General features: G+C 37.8%; 1 protein-coding gene across 2 annotated transcripts in view; it reads left to right on the top strand.

Moving 5' to 3' along the window:
- slc12a4 (solute carrier family 12 member 4) overlaps positions 1-21,953 on the top strand; it is a 126,166-nt gene that overhangs the window by 99,866 nt on the left and 4,347 nt on the right. For both annotated transcript variants that reach the window (XM_059992807.1, XM_059992809.1), the window contains exons 12-23: positions 1,923-2,097; positions 3,963-4,081; positions 6,312-6,410; positions 6,769-6,888; positions 8,508-8,612; positions 9,595-9,763; positions 11,302-11,497; positions 12,769-12,938; positions 16,413-16,544; positions 16,634-16,741; positions 18,871-19,058; positions 20,562-20,695. In XM_059992807.1, coding sequence (XP_059848790.1) covers positions 1,923-2,097; positions 3,963-4,081; positions 6,312-6,410; positions 6,769-6,888; positions 8,508-8,612; positions 9,595-9,763; positions 11,302-11,497; positions 12,769-12,938; positions 16,413-16,544; positions 16,634-16,741; positions 18,871-19,058; positions 20,562-20,695 — 1,715 coding nt within the window. The remainder of the gene's footprint in view (positions 1-1,922; positions 2,098-3,962; positions 4,082-6,311; positions 6,411-6,768; positions 6,889-8,507; positions 8,613-9,594; positions 9,764-11,301; positions 11,498-12,768; positions 12,939-16,412; positions 16,545-16,633; positions 16,742-18,870; positions 19,059-20,561; positions 20,696-21,953) is intronic.

The following is a 21,953-nucleotide window of genomic DNA, read 5'->3' as shown; positions in this document are numbered from 1 at the left end:
TCTGATTGCCAATGTTTTAATGTACATATTTAGAACACACCTCAGCTTCTTAATCTCAATTTCTCATTGAAAGTAACTTTGATGCATTGAAAGAGACCAAAAATATTTGATGTTAAAATTACATGACTTCAAGATTTTAAAGAATACAATCAGCCCTCCTTATCCGCGAGCTCCGCATCCGTGAATTCAACCAACCACGTATCGAGAACTGAGTTCAATCCAGTGACAGACCACTATTGAGTGAGCTCTCCATTCATGCTGGGTTGATGTGGAGGATCAAAAACCCCAAAACCCAATAATTAAATCACTGCGTTGCTTATTAATAACTGTACCTTTCATTGGGCAGGGCCTTTCTCACTTTACCCTTTAAAATTGTTCCGATCGTTGACCGATGTAGCCTAACACTTTTCCATTGACCGATGGCATTTCTCCTCTTTCCGATCACTTTATTATTTCCACTTTATTTTCAATCGCAATCATGACTATTTTCGTGAACAGAAACACAGTGGATTCAGAGCTCCACTGCCAGGTCCTAATGTCTACCACACTGAGACAGGTTAAATAAGGTCTGGGGTTCCGCTGGGTCCTAAGGTCCAAAGTATTGAGACAGGTTGAATAAGGGACATGAGCATCCATGTTTTTTGGTATCCGCGAGGGGTCCTGGAACCAATCCCTTGCGGATAAGGAGGGCCAACTGTACTCTTTGATCTTGCAAATCAGTGCAATAATACTTGAAGCTTTATGTTGAAGTATGGTGTATAATTTGTTGACTAAATTATAGAGTACAGGTTCCCAACCTGGGGTCCATGGACTCCTTATTTAATGGTATTGGTCCGTAGCATAAAAAAGGTTGGGAACTCCTGTTATAGAGCAATGATGGCAAACCTTTTTGAGACAGTGTGCCCCAATTGGCAATAATCTTCTCATAAATTCCCTCACATACCATAGTAATTTTGAGAGCAGATTATCAGTGATTAATGAATTAGTAACAATAGTTTGGACTCCTTTTAGAAAAAAGGAAGAGTCCTGTTGCTTATTTATATGGCTTCATTAATAAAATTAGAACAAACACAGATTGAAATAAATGAAGCATTTTCGAAAGCCTATTCAAAAATTACTGATATAAGCATTTTAAAATGACAATTGAAAAATAACAGAGTTTCTAAATTATAATTATTCTAATTTATTGTACCTCATATATAACATAAGAAATGTAAATGTGAAATTATAAGCTTTGATTCATATCCATAAAAAATCCTATAATTAAATTTACCAAGCTTATCGCTGAAAACAGTGACTCGTGAATATGGTGATGAAAGTACTGTTAATCTTGCCATTAAGATTTTCAGGCAGTTAAAAGTTTCAGGAATGGAATTCCAGGGCTTTGGGACTTCATTGACTGGATTATTATGGTTTGATCCAGACTCTTTCAAATCACCACTCCTGCCTTTCCTATCATTTGAACATTTTTTTGGTGTATCTAACATTCTGAACAAGCTGCAAGAGTAAACGTAATTCAAAAATATCTCACATGTACACTTAAATACCCCACTGAATATGTTGTCAAATTATTTCCAGTTGTGAAACTAGTTTCACATAACTTCAGTCTGTTTGGCTAAAGAAAACCACTTCTGCTTTCTCTGTTTATTTGTCCTCAGATGCCATACTTCCCATTAATGTGCTAATATACAAGTACATTGTTACCAGTTTACAATGTACAACATAGTCTAGCTTTTCCAACTCAGTAACTTGACTTACTTCAGAAAATTGTGGGTCAATAAATTGTGCCAAATTTTTCTAAACCTTTTGTCTTGTGTAATAATTCTATTGTTCTAATATACATGCTTTGAACACTATGGATGTTTTTACACTTTCCAGTTGGATGTCATTATTTATATTTTATCTTTCACTTTCCTGTCCAGGTATGGTGATGCAGTGAAGAAAAATCTGGTAATTGGAACTCTAGCCTGGCCTTCTCCCTGGGTTATTGTGATAGGTTCCTTTTTCTCAACATGTGGAGCTGGTTTGCAGAGTTTAACTGGAGCTCCACGGTTATTGCAAGCAATAGCTAAAGACAACATCATCCCTTTCTTGAGGGTTAGTAGCATATGCATATACATTATTAATGTGTTCTGACTAGACACCTTCCCGTCTGGAACTTCCCAAATGTATTCTTTGAAAGTGATTCTTCTGATTAGTACTGTATACCTGTTCTTTGTGCTTAGTTGTTAATGAAAACTTTCAAATATTTTATGGTTGCCTATTTGAATGATTTTTTGCAAATCCCAATCCATTTTTCTATTTTGCTGGTTCATTTGTACTTAATCCCAAATATATTCAAATAGTTAAAAAATTAACCTGTATAACCAGGTAGATTTTTCTTATATCATCAAATTAATCTTTGGCATATTGAATAAAACTGATGGGAAGGGATAACTGATTTTACCTTCCATTTATTGACTGCTTAACCCTTATTCACATAATCAATTTGAATTAATGATGACTTAATTAGCTACCTTTACAAATGTATATGAAAAAAGCATTGCAGAATGTTTTGGTTTTCATCTGCTTTATCATTATAATTGCCAATGACCCATTCTGTAATTTTCAGTTGCTAATGTATCTTTATGTATACTTAACGCAGAGGTTGATAGATTCTTGATTGATAAGGGCATGAAGGAATACAGGGAAAAGGCAAGAGATTGGGGCTGAGAGGAGAATTGGATCAGCCGTGATGAAATGGCAGAGCAGACTCGATGGACCAAATGGCCTCATTCTGCTCCTATATTTTATGGGCTTATAGTCTTCAAACATGCCATGATTGTCCCCGTCGATATCTGAATGTAATACACCACCAATAAGATAGACCAAATGAAGGGGCAGTACAGAGGAATATTGTTCATTTGGAGTAATACTGAAAGTTCTCACACTTACTGCAGAAGTCATGCAGTCTCAAGGCATTAGGACAAACACAGAAAAACCTGTCCTGTTTTACCATCTGCTGCCATTCCACTTTTAAACAATGCTTAGAAGAAACACTGAAAATAGCCAGGTCATAGAAAGTAATCTGGTCATCAATGGCATAAAAACAGCTTGGAAAAAGCAATGGAATGGACTTTTAACATCGTAAACCAGCAAGTTTGTTAAGTCTCCCCGTTCGCTGGTGAAACACGGAAACACCTTTTTCTCCCTTATTAGGGAGAGAGAGAATCTGTGTTATGTCATATGCTGGATGAAACATGAAGTCTGGGATAACTGTGTCTTTGCCATTGCTTTGCTCATGCTGAGTGCGCAGTGGTGGTACCGATGCTTGCTTTGGTTTTGCCATGTTGCTCACTGCCATTTATGTGCAGGAGGGGGTGGGGGGACTTTGGGTTTCTTATTTTTATCTGTCATTCATTCTTTGAGGCACTTCTCTGTTTTCATGGATGTTTACAAAGAAAAAGCATTTCAGGATGTATATTGTATACATTCCTCTGTCATTAAAATGGACCTTTGAACTCATTTTCCTTTATGTATTAATTAGCAGTTGCGAAAATAAATATTGCCTCAAAGCAATTACGTCATTGCACTGAATGATTAGGAACTAAAATGTTGTTACTAATGATGCTGAACAAAAGGTTTTTTTAAAAGTTTTAAGTCCAGTTTCCTCTTTTTTATTGCCTTTTGGTTTCTTTCTTGTACATCAACATTTTGCCAGTGAATAAAAAAGCAAATTAATTAAACTTCTTAAGAATAATCATATATAATTTGTATTAAGCATCAAACGAATGCAGTGTTTTATAGCATCATTAGAGATGAATTGTTCCTTTATTTTGTTATTCACTTCCCTCAACCAGTGTCAATTTACCTTTTGGCTTCACAATTTCATTGCTGAGCTGATGAAATGAATCAGAAATATTAATGCAACTTTATGCTTATGATTTATAATTAGAAGATTGACAATATTTTTAATACTGTAGGTATTTGGCAATGGAAAAGTCAATGGAGAGCCAACCTGGGCCCTTCTTTTGACAGCCATAATTGCGGAATTTGGAATACTAATTGCTTCACTTGACATGGTGGCTCCCATTCTTTCAATGTAAGTGGATTTTCTTATAAGTAATGTATTTTAATCAGTGATTTCATCTTTCAGTTTCGTCAGTTTCACCCATTTCTACATCCCTTGCATACTTCCCATTTAAAATTTTCTTTCACATCCCTTTTACATTTTTTTCTGTATTTGTTATTTTTCCAAAGGAGAAAAATGTATTAACGACCATTTTCAGAAAACCTTACAGTGCTCACTGAATGTATCAAAGTAAAGTATTACATTACAGTGAATAAATATAAGGATAGGACCTTAAAATTGGCTTTCTTTGTATTTCAGGTTGTCCCTAAATATTTAACAGATAAATCTTGTCAATGCGAAGAGAAAGAGCTTTCTGTTCTGTCCTTTTGATTACTTAATTTTGGTCTGGTACATTTTGCATCAACATAAAATCAAGTCTCCTAATCATTTTTTAAGTATTCTTACTGATTTTACATCAGTAATTGCTTTGGTTTTATTGCTAATGCAAATCTCTCTTTCTGCAATCAAAATCGTGAAAATCAGAAGTACAGCTACATGTTTTGAATTGTTTAAAAGATTGGCTGAGTTGTGCATTTCGTCACCCTTTGTTTTAAGGTTTTTATCCTTTTTAGATTGGTAATTTCTTGTAAGAAGTCATAAAGATATTAAGTTAAACTGCAGAGTAGAAGCATGAATATTGTATAGAATTTGATATTCTGAATAGAACCGTAGAACATTACAGCACAGAAACAGGCCTTTTGGCCCTTCTTGGCTGTGCCGGACCATTTTTCTGCCTAGTCCCACTGACCTGCACCTGGATCATATCCCTCCATATGCCTCTCATCCATGTACCTGTCCAAGTTTTTCTTAAATGTTAAAAGTGAGCCCGCATTTACAACTTCACCTGGCAGCTCATTCCACACTCACACCACTCTCTGTGTGAAGAAGCCCCCCCCCCCCCATGTTCTCTTTAAACTTTTCCCCCTTCACCCTTAACTTCTCTGTTTTCATGGATGTTTGCAAATAAAAAGCATTTCAGGATTTCTGGTAGCCTCAGTGGAAAAACCCTGCTTGCATTTGCTCTATCTATACCATTATAATCTTATATACCTCTATCAAATCTCCCCTCGTTCTTCGACACTCGAGGGAATAAAGTCCTAACCTATTCAACCTTTCTCTGTAACTCAGTTTCTCAAGTCTCGGCAACATCCTTGTAAATGGGGTTGTGTGGCTCTGTTGGTAAAATATTTAATGAAGTCGGTAGAAAGAGGTGGCATAGGGTTGGAAGGTGTAGAATCTTTGTGGGTAGAATTAACGAACAGCAAATGTAAAAAAAAAAATCCCTGATGGGAACAAGTGTGAGGTATTGCACTTTGGAAGGACAAACCAAGGTAGAACATACAAGGTAAATGGTAGGGCACTGAGGAGTGCAGTAGAACAGAGGGGTCTGGGAATACAGATACAAAATTCCCTAAAAGATAGGGTTGTAAAGAGAGCTCTTGGTACATTGGCCTTTATAAATCAAAGTATTGAGTATAAGAGTTGGAATGTTATAGTAAGGTTGTATAAGACATTGGTGAGGCCGAATTTGGAGTATTGTGTGCAGTTTTGGTCACCAAATTACAGGAAGGATATTAATAAGGTTGAAAGAGTGCAGAGAAGGTTTACAAGTAGCTTGTAAAATGATAATATGTAAAAGAAATATGGCAAAAAGTTGTCATTAGCCAAGTAAAAGCAAAGTCTATCTTTGAATAATCTTCATTTGAAGGGTATTTTAAGAATTTCCATGACAACTTTACCAATTTGTGAATTTTAGTAATGATCAAAAGATGCTGAGAAGTGAAAGTAGATTGATAGATACTATATATTGAGAAGTCTGGGGTTGGGGTGACTGTTGCTGGAGGGGAGGAATTTAAAGAGAGTGGAAGTAGTTTAAAGAGTTGTACGACACAGAAACCTGCACTCTGTCCAATAGGTCCACGCTGCCCATCTATTCCGACCTTTTGCCCATTTACAGAAATCTCATTTGAACACTAAAACTATGTAATACACAATCAGACTAAAAGTGATTTTCAGTAATTGAGTTGTGTGATACAGTGTGAAAAAAATTGGTAGTTTCATGAATGACTATTTGCCCCCACCACCACTTGATAAGTGAATATATAAGGAAAAGGGGACAATTTAAGCTAACAATTTACAGCATTTTTTTCAATCTTTAGAATTTTTTTTTTAAAGTTATCTTTCCATTCATGTTTTGCAGGTTTTTCTTAATGTGCTATTTGTTTGTTAATCTGGCCTGTGCAGTTCAGACGCTTCTACGAACACCCAACTGGCGTCCCAGGTTTAAATATTATCATTGGTAAGGTGCTAAATCCATCAATAATAACTATTCACTTTTATTCTTGTGAATGGTTATTAGTTTGTTTATGTTTAATCTAGAATACTTTAATTGCCAGCAGAACAAGTTGCAGATTGGTGTGATTTTTAACATTTAAATTTGTATTTTATTACAGTGAGTGCAGGGATCTTGGGTAATTGTATCCATTTAAATTATGAGTGAAAGTGAATTAGACTTATTTTAATTATTTTCCTTTGATCATGGCACCATGAATACTTCAAATAATTTTTTTAAATCTTTAAAATATTTTTCTTAAAGCCCTATAAAATGTAAATCTGGATAAAGCTTTATTTTAATTTATTATTGTTTTTTCTTGTAGGGCTTTGTCTTTTTTAGGAATGAGCATGTGTCTTGCATTAATGTTCATTTCTTCATGGTATTATGCTCTTGTGGCCATGGTCATTGCAGGAATGATTTACAAATATATTGAGTACCAAGGGTAAGTGCTAAAGTAGTTTTCCTGATTACTTGATGCTCAGGTTCTTTGATTTCTCAAAATTATTTCTCTGCTCGTTTTTTCTGAAGAGTCTTATAATTTTAAAGACTTCAAGATACAATTTGTTTCATGAACTTTAACATAAAAATAGTGGCCCAGAATTTGCTGAATTACTACCCTTCTGTATTACTACTGTATGCTAGAAATTGTACTGTGGGTAATTTGGGCCATTTCTGGTACCACATCAAATTTCCTAAAACATTTTTAAACTCTGCTTTTTCTCAGGCATTTCTGTTTCAAGTTATCTAATTTCTACTTAGCATTTCTATTCCAAAATGATGAAAAAAGCTCGTACCCCATTAATAGCAAAGGTAAAATAATCAAATTTAATGAATTCATGTCAGCAAGATTATCACTATCACTTGCATTGTTACAGAATTAAGGTAAAATCAACACATGGCATGCCTGTTAGAAGTCTAAAATTATTTGTACTAGTTTCCCACAAGACTAAGTGTTGTTATTTGTGGGAAAAAATAAAGTTACTCTTGAAATGCCATGAGGTTGAATCTTGGGCTGGTTGTCCTCTGTAACACTTCAATTGATTTCTGATGTCAAATCACAGATGAAGTAAATCATTTTTAAAATTGCTGTCTCCCAGCCAGAACCTGACGATAGAGGTAGATGACATTATAGGAAAACTTTATTGTGGTAATAGTGAGTCACTAAATTAGATAAATACATTGGGTTGAAAATCATGCAGAAATCAGCATTCAGAATTAACTTTTAACTGTGTTTCTGCACTACTCATTGCCCGCTGCAACCACTGTGTTTTATTCCAATTACTGGTTCAGCAATTTGTGATGTAAACTCACCAAGGAGGGTGGCCAAGGCAATCCAACCTGTAGCATTTGTCATCACTGTAGATTTATAGTTCAAGCAGAATTTGGTGCAGAGGATAACTCAACCTAGTCAAAGAAAAAAAGTTGCTGTGCTCCAGAGTAGTTTGAAGCTCCCACTGGACTGTTGTGTGAAAATGGAAGTTGTGTTGATGTTAGTGAAGAGAGGGTAGAGTAATTTCCATTTGAGAAAACGAAAGGTCATTAGCGAATAATTCAGATCCTAGAAAAGCCATTCCAGGCATATGGAGGCTGGGCGGGACTTCCACCTTGGACTATATTTTTATATTGTAGTTTAGAGATATTTACATATTGCTGGACATTTCCCATGCTCTATGTGGTGACAATAGATTTCTGACCTCAAGGAGGAAACAAACATGTCACTGTTGTCCCATGTGGACTAAAGCTTTGATTCATCAGGTAATAGTGATTAATTTGGTTTCTCAGAAATACTAATGTGTTACTTTTGGAAAAGAGACTTTGCAACCTCGCAAGTTGCCCAGTGTAACTTGTTTTGCCTACCTGCATTTACTAGTTTTGTGCTGAACCAAGGCTACTGATGGTAGATTTTGTGTTTCATGCATTTTGAGAGTTCGGTGCCATAGTAAATATTTTAAGAGATATATCCAATTAAAAATTGATTATAAAGCATGATATAACTGCCAGTTCATTACTCTGCCGAGTATTTTAACCAACACTGAATAATATGACCATGTCTTTCCACAGTGCTGAGAAAGAGTGGGGTGACGGCATCCGTGGTCTGTCTCTGAGCGCAGCTCGTTATGCATTACTGAGACTGGAAGAAGGTCCTCCTCACACTAAGAACTGGCGGTAAAGCAATTACAACTCCACAATGTAAAGCTGGATTGGAGCTCACACGATATAACATGATTTGTATTGTGTGCTGATCATTGTTAAAAAGATGCTAGAAGCTTATTTTTATAAGGGTCACATCATAGCAAAGGGAATGATTTACATTCAAACATGATAAAATTTATTTCAAATCTGAAGATGTATTTAGTCAAGAATGATTGTTCTGTCTGAAGCTGTAACATTATTTTACACCTTTCTTTGTTGCATGCCATCTTCTGTGCTTAGTGTGAATCCACAGATTTGCCATCACTTGCACTTCGGTACATAATTGCTTATAAAGCTAGGGGCGTTTGACTGACATTGAACTTGTTTTCAAAAAATCTCTATTAAGATGTCTTCTTTACAAGTTTCTTGCATGTAGGCATTTAGCAATTCCTGTAAAATCAAATTCCTGCCCCTTCCCCTGCAAAATATATACTATTGATAGAATCCACACCCACTTCCACTTGCTGCATCTTCTTCTTTCTAAGACGTGCCTTGTTCTTAAGGCATATTTTATACTTGAGTTGATTAATAAATAGTCTTAAATATAATTACCCTGCAGTTTTGCAGCATCTTTAAATGTATCTCACTGGTAGCAATCTTATGCTCCCTCGGGCATTCACCCCCTTCCCACTTTCTCTACTGCTTCCACACTTTCATTCTACCTCATGGTGCCCACTCCAAAGTAATTCTATAGCTTGCATTAATTTTTTTTTATTCTGGATAAAGGTCTGCCATTTTGCTGAGCTAAGACTGTTTTGATTATTGATTACATAACAAATGAAGACTATAGCCTTTTTTAATTTGGATAGAGATTTCTTAAAAATTAAAGATTGTTTTTCTTAGATCTTATTCAATTGCACTTCATCTCTCTACTTAATTCAGCTCTGAGGGAGCTCACTATTTTTATTGCTAACATTGAATGACTCCGCTAATTCAACAATTGTTTCTTTCCTAGGCCTCAGCTATTAGTTATGTTGAAACTTGATGAAGATCTTCATGTGAAGCACCCGAGGTTGCTAACATTTGCTTCCCAGTTAAAAGCTGGCAAAGGTCTTACAATTGTTGGTTCAATCATTCAAGGTAATTTCTTGGAAAATTACGGAGAAGCACAAGCAGCTGAACAGGTATCACAAGATTTTATAATTCCTCAACTTAATATCATCAAAGTGAATGATTTTATTGTCATAAAACAGGCCACCCCCGTATCACAGCATAGTTTGCAAGATTGAAATGCAAACCATTTCCTGCAGACTTGCAGGACCAGCAAATATCCTACCACTGGTTTCTAAAGTGTTCTTTCAGATGTCAGTGTTAGTAAGCCGGAGAAGACCTTTATTTCCAAGCGTTCGTTAGTAAGGCACAGAGATTAAATATAGCATGGCATCATGGTACTAAACAAAAATGGCAGTCTGATATTTGATGTCAGCACTAAGTTTGTGGTTTACAGTTCCCTAGGAGGTTGATGCAGAGAGCATGCTTTTCCTTCCTTCAGAGTTCTTTTTTCTCGATGATGGTTTAATAAATGCGAGTAAAGTACATCTGCACCTTTGTTAATCAACTAATGCAATGTCTCTGGAGAGGGTCAGCAAGGCACATTTAATGTCAGACGAATGTATACAATATCCATCTTGAAATGGTTTTTCTTTGCAACCATCCATGAAAAACAGAGGAGTGCCCCCAAACAATGAACAATAGTTAAATGTTAGAGCCCAAAGTCCCCCCACCGGTTCCCTTTCCTCCCGCACGTAAGTGGCAGCAAACAATGATCCCCTAGCCCCCACTGGCAAAAAAAAAGCAACCGAGTACTTAAGGATGAACAAAGCAAAAGCAAAGACACAGACTTGCAGTACTCCAAAGACTACTCATTCACCCAGTATTCATACCATAGGTGCACTCTCTCCCTAATAAGGGAAAAAGAGATGTCCCCATTTCACAGTGAGAGGGGAGACATAACAAACAACTCGCTGATTTACGATGTTAAAAGTCCGTTGCGTTGCTTTGTCCAAGCTCTGTGTCCAAAGACCTCGGGTCTCTGGGCACACAACCTTAGATCTTCCGACTCCCACGACACACTGATCTCGTGCCCAGACACCGACCTCTGATCCCCCCCATCTCCAGAGCCACGAAATCTCAGACCTCCAAAGGCAAGCGAAGCTTTTAGGCCGCGCTCTTGGCGTGCAGAGTAACGGCCCATCATGAAACCCCGAGAACGATTAGGCAGATAGATCAACATTAAAATGTCTTTGAGTCATTAAAAAGTGTCTCTCAAATGATACATTGTGCACACTACTTAGAAGATGGACTCGTCACTGCAGAAAATGGTCAGGAATTTTAGAAACTCAAATAATCAAGTTTTTTGAATCTGGTAATAACCTACAATTCTTTGAAATGTTCTTGTATTCTCTTTGTTTTTTTATAATTTGTACTAAAGTTCTCAATATTTTGTAGTTTTGACAATGCTTTCTATCTTTAGCGCAATGTGTAGCTACACAGTCCATTTTTTTAAGTGCCCAAGATCATATAATTTGTTTATTAACAATTCAAAAATAGAACTGGTAACTGTGACAAATTGAATGAGATATCAGTGGAGCAATTTAACATTGTACTTATACAGAAGTTCAACTACACTTACACTTTGAATCACATTTACTTTTCACTTTAGACAATCAAAAACATGATGGCAATCGAAAAGGTCAAAGGATTTTGCCAGGTTGTGGTTTCTTGCAAGATTCGAGAGGGCATTGCTCATTTAATTCAATCTTGCGGACTTGGTGGAATGAAGCATAATACAGTGGTCATGGGTTGGCCTTATGGCTGGAGGCAGAGTGAAGATCCCAGAGCTTGGAAAACATTCATAGGTAATGCTTATCGGCATTTTCCGTCTTTACATTGTACGTTTGATATCTGAGATAAGATATTCTTTTCAATTTGTAGTTACTTTCATCACTAGTTTGTAAATCATCTTCTATCCTTGGAAGTAGGGGTTAGATCATCTGCTTGGATGTCCACCTAGGACTCCCAGCTTGTGTGTACCTGTAATGAGGGGCACTTTCTATCCAATGATGAACCTGTGGATTCTGTCACATTTCAGCAGGTTGATACATACTGCACCCCATGCTGATGGCAGCTCTTCGATGTACTGATAATGTTGTTTCTTGCCATGCCCTTTGAGTGGGCGGATGGCACCATTGCATTTGTGAGCCATAGCACTTGCCCAACCATGAGATGAATAGTAATAATAACTGAAAGCAACACCACTTCCCGGCTAGAAAACTGGAGTATATGCAAGCCCGTATCTGATGCAAAAGAAAGGAGATAGCTCATTGCCCACCCTCTCAAATGGACAGTGGTCCTTTGGCAGGGAGGGGAGGGTATTCAAAGTTGCAAAGAAAAAAATATTTTGTATTATTTTGAGACCCATGCTAACGGCATCAAAAAGAATCAGCTTAGCTCATGAATTATTATAGTCAAACATTAAAAAATATGAAACCAGTTAAAGCACTTCTAGCTTAACTTCTTTGACTGCAGCTGGCAGTTTTCAGTGACTGTATCAAAAACATGTAACTTCAAACTCATTGAAAAGTTGATGTTTGCTTTCTAACTAGATGGAAATATGACTTGTGCATCCCAGACATAAACATATAAAGCCTTCTTGAAGTCTATTGTGTTTTGAATCTAAATAGCCAATTTTAGCTTAACACATCCGAGGTGCAATTTCTTTCTATTATCACTATTGTGGCTGGATTTGACAGCTGTATAGAACAAAATAGTTATAAACTAGATGTTAGTTGAAAGCAGATGTTCCCAACCTGAGTCCACAGACATCTTACTTAATGATATTTTTCTACGGCATAAAGAAGTTGGGGACCCCAGCTTTAAAGCATTGCTTATTGAATTAATTCATATTTTAATGTCAGTTGGTATTTTTAGTCTTGTGATATTCTGGTGTTGATCTCTATCTTTCGTGGAACTCAGCTTAAATGTGTTGAGCATTCCCCACAAAACACTGTTACAGCAGTAGCAACATACTTTTCATGAACAAAAACAATATATTTCTGATTCTAATTGGCTATTTTTTAATTTGTTAATGAGAAAACATTGACTATTAACAGTATTCCTTTTTTAACAGACACAGTAAGAGTCACCACAGCAGGTCACCTTGCTCTATTGGTGCCAAAAAATATTTCCTTGTTCCCAAGTAACCATGAACGCTTTACTGAAAGTTACATTGATGTTTGGTGGATTGTGCATGATGGAGGCATGTTAATGCTTCTTCCATTTCTTCTCCGTCAACACAAGGTATAAAATACTGACTAATGTATGAATACCTAGTATAGATTCATAAATGAAAGGTTACAACCTGAGTGGTACATTATGTGGATATTTTGAAGTAACAGGCTGTGTAATCCTATAGTAATGTATTTTTCCAGCTTGGGCTTTTGACATGTACTGAGAAGTGTGCCAGTTTTTCAATTGTGATGAACCAACTTGATACTGGTTTTAGTTTATTATTGTCACATTATAAGATAAGTCAAAAGCTTATCTTATATACTGTTTATGCAGATCAGAATCACTACACAATACATTGAGCAAGAATAAAATAAAACAATTATAAAGCAAGGAAAGTCTGAAAGCTACCAAAAATGTGCAGTGCAAGTAGGCAATGAAGTACAAGACCGTAAGGTAGACTGTGAGGCCGAGAGTCCATCTTATTTTACAAGAGGTCCATTCAGGAGTCTGATAACAGAGAGACTGAAGCTGTCCTTGAGCCTTGTGGTACATTCTTTCAGGTTTTTGTATCTTCTGCCCAATGGGAAGGGGGAGAAGAGAGTGGAGTAGGTGGGGTCCTTGATGGTGCTGGGTGCTTTACTGAGGCATCGAGAGGTATAGACTAACTCTGTGGAGGGGAGGTGGTTTGTGAGAAGTGTGTCCCGAGCTCTGTCCACAACTCAGCAGTTTTTTGTGGTCATGTGCAGAGCATTTTCTGTACTAAACCGTGATGCATCCATACACAATATGGTGCATTGATAAAAACTGGTAAGAGTTGACAAGGACATGCCAAATTTCTTCCTACTCCTGAGGGAGTAGAGGCATTGGTGGGCTTTCTTGACCACGACAATAATACGGATTGACCAGGACAGGCTAAGAACCTGAAGCTCTCAACACCACAGGAGCATGTGCACCCCCCTCCTTTCAGAAGCCAATGACAATCTCTTTTGTTTCTGTTGATATTTCTTCCTCTTCCTCTTCAAAACATAACCATAACCCATTCCAACATGTCAGTCCATGCCCTCCTCTCCTGCAACAATTAGGCCACTCTCAGTCTGGAGGAGCAACACCTCATATTCCATCTGGGTAGCCTCCAACCTGACAGCATAAACATTAATTTCTCAGAATTGTCCCTTGGCTGCCCCTCTGCAATAGACAATAGACAATAGGTGCAGAAGTAGACCATTCGGCCCTTCGAGCCTGCACCACCATTTTGAGATCATGGCTGATCAACTACTATCAATAACCGGTTCCTGCCTTGTCCCCATATCCCTTGATTCCCCTATCCATAAGATACCTATTTAGCTCCTTCTTGAAAGCATCCAGAGAATTGGCCTCCACTACCTTCCGAGGCAGTGCATTCCAGACACCCACTACTCTCTGGGAAAAGAAGTTTTTCCTTAACTCTGTCCTAAATGACCTACCCCTTATTCTCAAACCATGCCCTCTGGTACTGGACTCTCCCAGCATCTGGAACATAATTCCTGCCTCTATCTTGTCCAATCCCTTAATAATCTTATATATTTCAATCAGATCCACTCCCAATCTCCTTAATTCCAGCATGTACAAGCCCAGTCTCTCTAACCTCTCTGCGTAAGACAGTCCGGACATCCCAGGAATTAACCTCATGAATCTACGCTGCACTTCCTCTACAGCCAGGATGTCCTTCCTTAACCCTGGAGACCAAAACTGTACACAATACTCCAGGTGTGGTCTCACCAGGGCTCTGTACAAATGCAAGAGGATTTCCTTGCTCTTGTACTCAATTCCCTTTGTAATAAAGGCCAACATTCCATTAGCCTTCTTCACTGCCTGCTGCACTTGCTCATTCACCTTCAGTGACTGATAAACAAGGACTCCTAGATCTCTTTGTATTTCTCCCTTACCTAACTCTACACCGTTCAGATAATAATCTGCCTTCCTGTTCTTACTCCCGAAGTGGATAACCTCACACTTATTCACATTAAACGTCATCTGCCAAGTATCTGCCCACTCACCCAGCCTATCCAAGTCACCCTGAATTCTCCTAACATCCTCATCACATGTCACACTGCCACCCAGCTTAAAAATTTGCTGATGTTATTTTCAATGCCTTCATCCAAACCGTTGACATAAATTGAAACAGCTGTGGTCCCAATACCGAGCCCTGTGGCACCCCACTAGTCACCACCTGCCATTCCAAGAAACACCCATTAACCGCTACCCTTTGCTTTCTATCTGCCAACCAGTTTTCTATTCAGACTACAGCGCACAGTGAGGACTGCCGAGTGCATCATTGGAGCCTCCCTGCCCTCTATTGTGGACCTGTACTCTTCCAGGTTGAAGAAGAGGGTGGGGAACATCATAAAGGACTCCTCCCACCCTGCGCACGGACTGTTTGAACTGCTTCCGTCTGGTAGGCGCTTCAGATCCCTCCAGACTAAGACTAATAGGCACTGGAGAAGTTTTTTCCCTACTGCGGTCACTTTGCTGAACAGTTAACTGCCAGTTAACTGTCGGCTAACTATTACTTGGATTGCACTACTTGTATGTATAATATGTATAATCTATATTTTCATTTATATTTATCATTATTATTGTTATGAGCAGAGAGACAACATCTGCCAGAAGTAAATTCCTTGTATGTGCACAGGTATTTGGTGATTAAGGTCTGATTCTGATTCTGATCTTCCCCCCGATGCCCTGAGCTTTGATTTTACCCACCAATCTCCTATGTAGGACCTTATCAAATGCCTTCCTTCCCTTTCTCCCATGGTCCACTCTGCTGACATCAGGTTCCTTCTTTAGTTGTTACCTTTTCCACCTATTACCTCCCAGCTTTTCACCTCATCACACCTCCCACACCCACCCACCTTTCCAATCCCCTGACTTCATCTATTACCTGGCAGCATCTACAGGAAGAAGTACAGTCGATGTTTTGGACTGAGACCCTCTGTCAGGACGAAGGGTCTTGGTCCAAGACGTCGACTGTACTTCTTCCTATAGATGCTGCCAAGCTTGCTGCAATCCACCAGCATTTTATGTGTGTTGCTTGAATTTCCAGCATCTGCAGATTTCCTGTTTTCATCTATTACCTGCCAGCTTGTAATCCTTCCCCTCCATCCACCACCTTATTCTGGCTTCTCCCCCTTCCTTTCCAGTCCTGTTTATTCCCTCCATAGATGCTATCTGACTTGCTATTGCTGAATTCTTCCAGCATTTTGAGTGTCAATCTGGATTCCCAGTATCTGCACAATCTCTTATGTATATCTGACTCACAAATTAACATCAAACAGAGAGACTCTGTATTTTGCTAAAAATCAGATTCATGTTGCTAGGTGACAAGTAATAGATGTGCCAGCAATGAGCATTTTCCAATAAAAGTTACATTTACATTTTTCTGGGGTCTGAATTTAGGACAATTAATGGAAATGGGGCTCATTGTACATTTATTTTTAATTGTTTGGGCTTTTGTTTGCTGGCTAGCCAAAATATATATTGATCTCGAGTTGTAATTCTGTGTAGGTCTGGAAGAAATGCAAAATGCGCATTTTTACGGTAGCCCAAATGGATGACAATAGTATTCAAATGAAGAAAGACCTTGCAATTTTTCTTTATCACCTGCGGATTGAAGCAGAAGTTGAAGTTGTTGAAATGGTGAGAAGCAAACCTGTTAGGACACAACAAAATGAAGCTTTTATTAAGGAGATGTTTATTTTTATAATAATATCCAATTCTACCCTCAGCATGGCAGTGATATTTCAGCTTATACATACGAAAGGACTCTCATGATGGAGCAGCGGTCACAAATGTTAAGGCAGATGCGGTTGTCCAAGACTGAGAGGGAAAGAGAGGTAAATGGCAGTAATTTTTAATAATCACGCTCATCTATATATCTTGATCTTGGAAAGTGTGATTAATTGCCCCATTAGATTAATCTAACAAAAAGAAATGATTTTGTAACTAGGTCTCAGCATACATTTTAACTTTTACAAGCTGCTTACTGAATATACTCTTCTAATGCACTTTTGTTAAGCATCTCAATCATATTCCTGCATCATTTACTAAAATGGTTCATCTCCCATCATATCTTGTTCTGTACCTGGTAAACTCTTATGTATTATCCTCTAACTGCTTCAACCTGCAAGACTGACTAATATTATTTTCCAAAAGTATACCTATTTTGACTTCAAGGCTATGTTCAATTTAAGGTGACTTAAAATTATGCATTCCTGAACTTCAACCATGTTCTTTGTATTAATTTGTATTTTGTTCATTTCATTAATTTATGTAAATGTTTTAAGACTCTGCAATGGACATTGTCACAATTCAGATCACAATTATTGATATTTTTTACATCGGAGGAGAATCTCGCAGATAATGTCCCATTAGCTTTTGGCAGTTCTAGAATGAAAAGGGTAACTCGATCATTTGGATGCATTGCATTCCTGGACGGGTTAAATCTGATTGAAATGGATGTTGAAGATCACAAGTTCCTTCTGCTTTTAAATGCCAGCTGGCAAAGCAAATTTGAACGTTATGGTGTTAGTGACCCTTGCTGTGAGGGTGGAGCAATTGAGTTCGCCTTCAGGAACATACAAATCTTTATCTGAAGCAGATAACAGGAAGTTTTGCAACCTGCAGAGCTCACATTGTGTTTCCCCTTTCAGTGGGTGGTTGGGGTTGAAGCTGAGAGCAATCACTTCCCTGCAGCCTATTGCTCACTTAAAAACTCATTTACAAACCTAAAACTCAATTTCAAACTTGTAGGGGCATTGACACCTTCAAGGATTCAGTTTTCTAGCATTAGACCCAGGGAATCCTACAGAAAGGCAATTGTTCCTTTATCAGAATTGAATTGACTTTATTTCTTACATCTTTCACATACATGAGAAGTAAAAATCTTTATGTTACGTCTCCATCTAAATGTGCAATGTGCAATCATAGTAATTAATAATAAATAGAACAGTCAATGTAATATAGAGTACACTCAAATCAGCATGAGTTAATCAGCCTGATGGCCTGGTGGAAGAAGCTGTCCCGGATCCTGTTGGTCCTGGCTTTTATGCTGCGGTACTGCTTCCCAGCTGGTAGCAGCTGGAGTAGATTGTGTTGGGATGGCTCGGGTCCCCAATGGTTCTACGGGCCCTTTTTACACACTTGTCATTGTAAATGTCCTGAATCATGGGAAGTTCACAACTACAGATGTGCGAGCTGTCCGCACCACTCTCTGCAGGGTCCTGCAAGTAAGGAAGGTACAGTTCCCATACCAGGCAGTGATGCAGCCAGTCAGGATGCTCTCAATTGTGCCCCTGTAGGAAGTTCATAGGATTTGGGAGCCATACCAAACTTCCTCAACCATCTGAGGTGAAAGAGGTGCTGTTGTGCCTTTTTCACCACACATCCGGTGTGTACAAACCGCAAGGTCCTTGGTAACGTGAATGCCGAGCAACTTGAAGCTGTTTACCCTCTCAACCCAGATCCAAAGCTTTTCATAGGAAAAAACCCAAGGTCATTTCCATACAGTGCTCCAGTGTTGTTTGCAGTCTAGGTAAAGTGTTTTAGTTTTTTTAGTTATTACAAGATTCTGAAAACAAGATTACATTTCTATCTCAGAAACCAGAAGCCTTAATCTAATGTATGCTTATAACACCACAGAAGACTTATTCATACTAAGGAATGCAGTAGATGGAAGGGATTTGAAATTATATTCCTACATCAGGAAAGCAAACTTGTGTAGAATTTTATAATATAAATTTAGTATAAATATAGTATTAAATTCTTAAGACAGGTATGACTACTTAACATATCTTGTGCATTTTACCTCTTTGGCAATATGCAGGAATCTTAATACCTGTGATATAGCAGATAATGCACCCAATCTTAAATTGTTTTATGGTAACTTTTTTGGAATATATTCTTTATTTTAAAAATGCTAATGCTATCGTTCAGTCTTTAAAAGTCCCACACTAATTTCTTCTAGGCTCAATTAATAAAGGATAGAAATTCATTAATCCATCCAATTCACGTGTACATGGATGAGGAGGAAGAGATGCACATTTATCCTGAGAAAGTGCAGATGACTTGGACAAAAGAAAAATGTGAATCTGAGAGAAACCGAAGCAGTGCTGCCACCCCAGACAGCTTCAGAGAATTAATCAGTATTAAACCGTAAGTGTCAAATGTCTCAAGGGAAGCAAGCTTTCTACGAATTACATAACCATAAAAGAGTTTCCTCTTTTTTTATGGAACTGATACGTACTGCTATTGATGCATTTCTTTGCCTGGAAGTGTAATTCGAACTTTGTGTTGGCATTCAGAAACCTGGCATCAACATCTAAATATCAACAAAGTAATTATATTGTTGAATCAAGTCAGACCTGATTTCCTTAGCAAGTTGCTGAATAAGAGTTGATTGCTGTCAATTTAAATCTGGAAAAGTGAATTTTTCTAAGTCGCTGACAGTTAGAAACATTAAATGCATTAAAAGTTAAATTAAGTTCTTAATTTTTTAGTTTTTTTTTAAATTTGCTTTCAAAAACTTAGACTTTAAAAGTAAAGTTGATCCATTCATAGAAATTCAAGTTATTTCAACTGTAATTTCTCCCTTGCAGTTATTATTCTTCATTAAAATGAATGAAGTCTTTGTTTCCTCGCAGATTTGGAAGTAGATTTCCTTCCATTAATGCTGAAGAGTTGCAGGAAGTTAGTGCCAGCAAGCACTGTCAGAAATTTCATGACTCCAATCCAGACACAGGAGTCCTGTCTTGAACTTACTGAACCAGTAGGAGTATTTCTCAGGAAAATCTTCCCCATGTTTTTCTGGAGTCTTCATTCACTTGCTGACTGAAGACATCTGAGTTAGGGAAAAATAATACTCTGGTAGTACACAGATCTTTTCACTTTCTCCTTTCACGCAAAGAATCCATTCATCTAGGCTAATAAACTGAATGTAATCATACAATACTTTGTATCTATATAATATTGAAAGTATGAGAAAACATTGCAGCTGACACTCACATTACTGGGGAGTTTAACCTAGAACAGCTGGAAATCCACCTGTATCCCAATATTCCATAATGCAAAGTAGCAATGCATCAAAAATATGAATTGAAACAATAAATATTGACAGAAATTCTGCAAAAGCAAATCTGTCTTCTCTATCTCAGAGTTTTGGTAGTGAGTTGTTAAGGGAGAATTTTTGTTGACCAAACTGCTCTAATGCAGGGATCGCCTGTAAAAGCAAACAAGAAAGTGGAATTTTAATAATGTCGTTACCTGTGTGATTTGGTTGTACTCATCAGTCAGGATGATCCACATGAATGGGTCACCGTTTTCATGCCCGGTGTTCTTGCTATAAAGATGAGGGTCAGATGCTCCTCCCATCCAGTCATTTTCTGTAGCGTGTCCATGACTTGGGGTGAATCTAGCTGCAGAGAAGGAAGGTAGATGAATGCCCATCTGACCTCCAGCTCTTTACCAGCGTCTGCAATTCCACACACTGGTATGGAATTTTGGGAAGAGTTGAACAATGGATTAGCAGATGTGATGGCTCCCTATAGACATGACAACTAAAGCTAAGTATGTTTTGGCACAACACCCCAACACAATCTGTACTTAGTCTATATGGTTTTTTTTAATGTATTCAACAAGGATGTTGTTTGTCTTTTTCAGAGACCAATCCAATGTAAGGAGAATGCACACAGCAGTGAAGCTGAATGAAGTCATCGTAAATAGATCCCATGATTCCAAACTAGTTTTGCTTAACATGCCTGGACCACCAAAAAATCAAGATGGAGATGAAAACTGTATCCTTTGTCAAGTATTTTCCAGTAAATTCTAGCAAGAATATTTGGCAAAAAGATAGCCCTGATGATATTTCAGTTGATCTTGATATTCAATGTTTACCAATAGAGATACATGGTCATAACAAAGATCTTCTGTTGAGCTGTATACAGGTATTCGCAATTCTGTTCCTTATCATAAAATTACATATATACCTTTAAATATACACATCTAAATAAATGCTAGGTATTTAATTTGACATCTAATTTGATTGAGCAGACCCTGAAATTTTGCACTGTCTGACTGTTTAATGTACTGAAATACATTATGAAATATTTACTGAAGTCCTGCACAACAGAAAATGCTGGAACTTCTCAGCAGGTCAGGCGGCATCAATTGGAAGCCAAAGTCATCAGCTTGAACCTGTATTTTCTCTCATCACAGGCAATGTCTAACTTGCTGAGGGTTTCCAGCATTTCAGTGAGTTGATTAGATAATGTAACCTTTAATTTAATCTATGAAGGATAAACATATTTTAATCTACTTGATTCAAGCAAGTAAGCAGGCAGGTTTGGTTTTTAACTTTTAGTCCAGATTTCATCCCCTCAGCCACACCTACCCATTGTCAATAATGAGTACTGTGGCTATACATAGTATCATGTGCGCATTCTTTGAAAGAGCATTTCATTTAGTCTTAATTAACTGTTCTTGTCACGTAATCGTTTTCTGCATCAGTATTGTTATCTTTCAGTCCCCGTCTTAGAGCTCCACATTTGAAACTCTGCACTCAGATTTCTGTCGTGGCACTAAAAGTGAGAATGACTCCGTGATACATAACTTTTCTTTGGTGGTCCTGTGAGTTCTACAGTTAGTCACACCTTTCTTCTATAGAGCCGTCCATGAGCTGGTCTAAGTAACTGCAGCAATGGAGTTTCTTTCTTTCTTAGCCCCCACCAGCTCCAGTATTAATCTCCACAGCTTCTTCCCTTCAGAAATACAGTACGTGAACAGGCCCTTAAGAGTGCTCTTGAGAGTCAAGAGCTTACCAAGTTCATACTGACCTTGAAGTACTCCTTTTATGTAAATCCTATAATATTTAAGTTGTATTTTCCCCTCCAAGTTCACCCAGATTCTACCATTCACTTAAGGGCAATATATTGTAGTTATTTAACCTACCAAATGCCAGATAAACCAGATTATACAGGGGAAACCCACGTGGTCGCAGTGCAAACTCCACGCAGACAACTGAGGTCAGAACTTAACCTAGGTTACGGGAGCTGT

The sequence above is a fragment of the Hypanus sabinus genome, chromosome 17, assembly GCF_030144855.1.
Source record: "Hypanus sabinus isolate sHypSab1 chromosome 17, sHypSab1.hap1, whole genome shotgun sequence".
In the NCBI taxonomy this organism is placed as follows: domain Eukaryota; kingdom Metazoa; phylum Chordata; class Chondrichthyes; order Myliobatiformes; family Dasyatidae; genus Hypanus; species Hypanus sabinus.
Note: the sequence above shows the minus strand (reverse complement) of the source record. Positions and strands in the feature narration are given on the sequence as shown.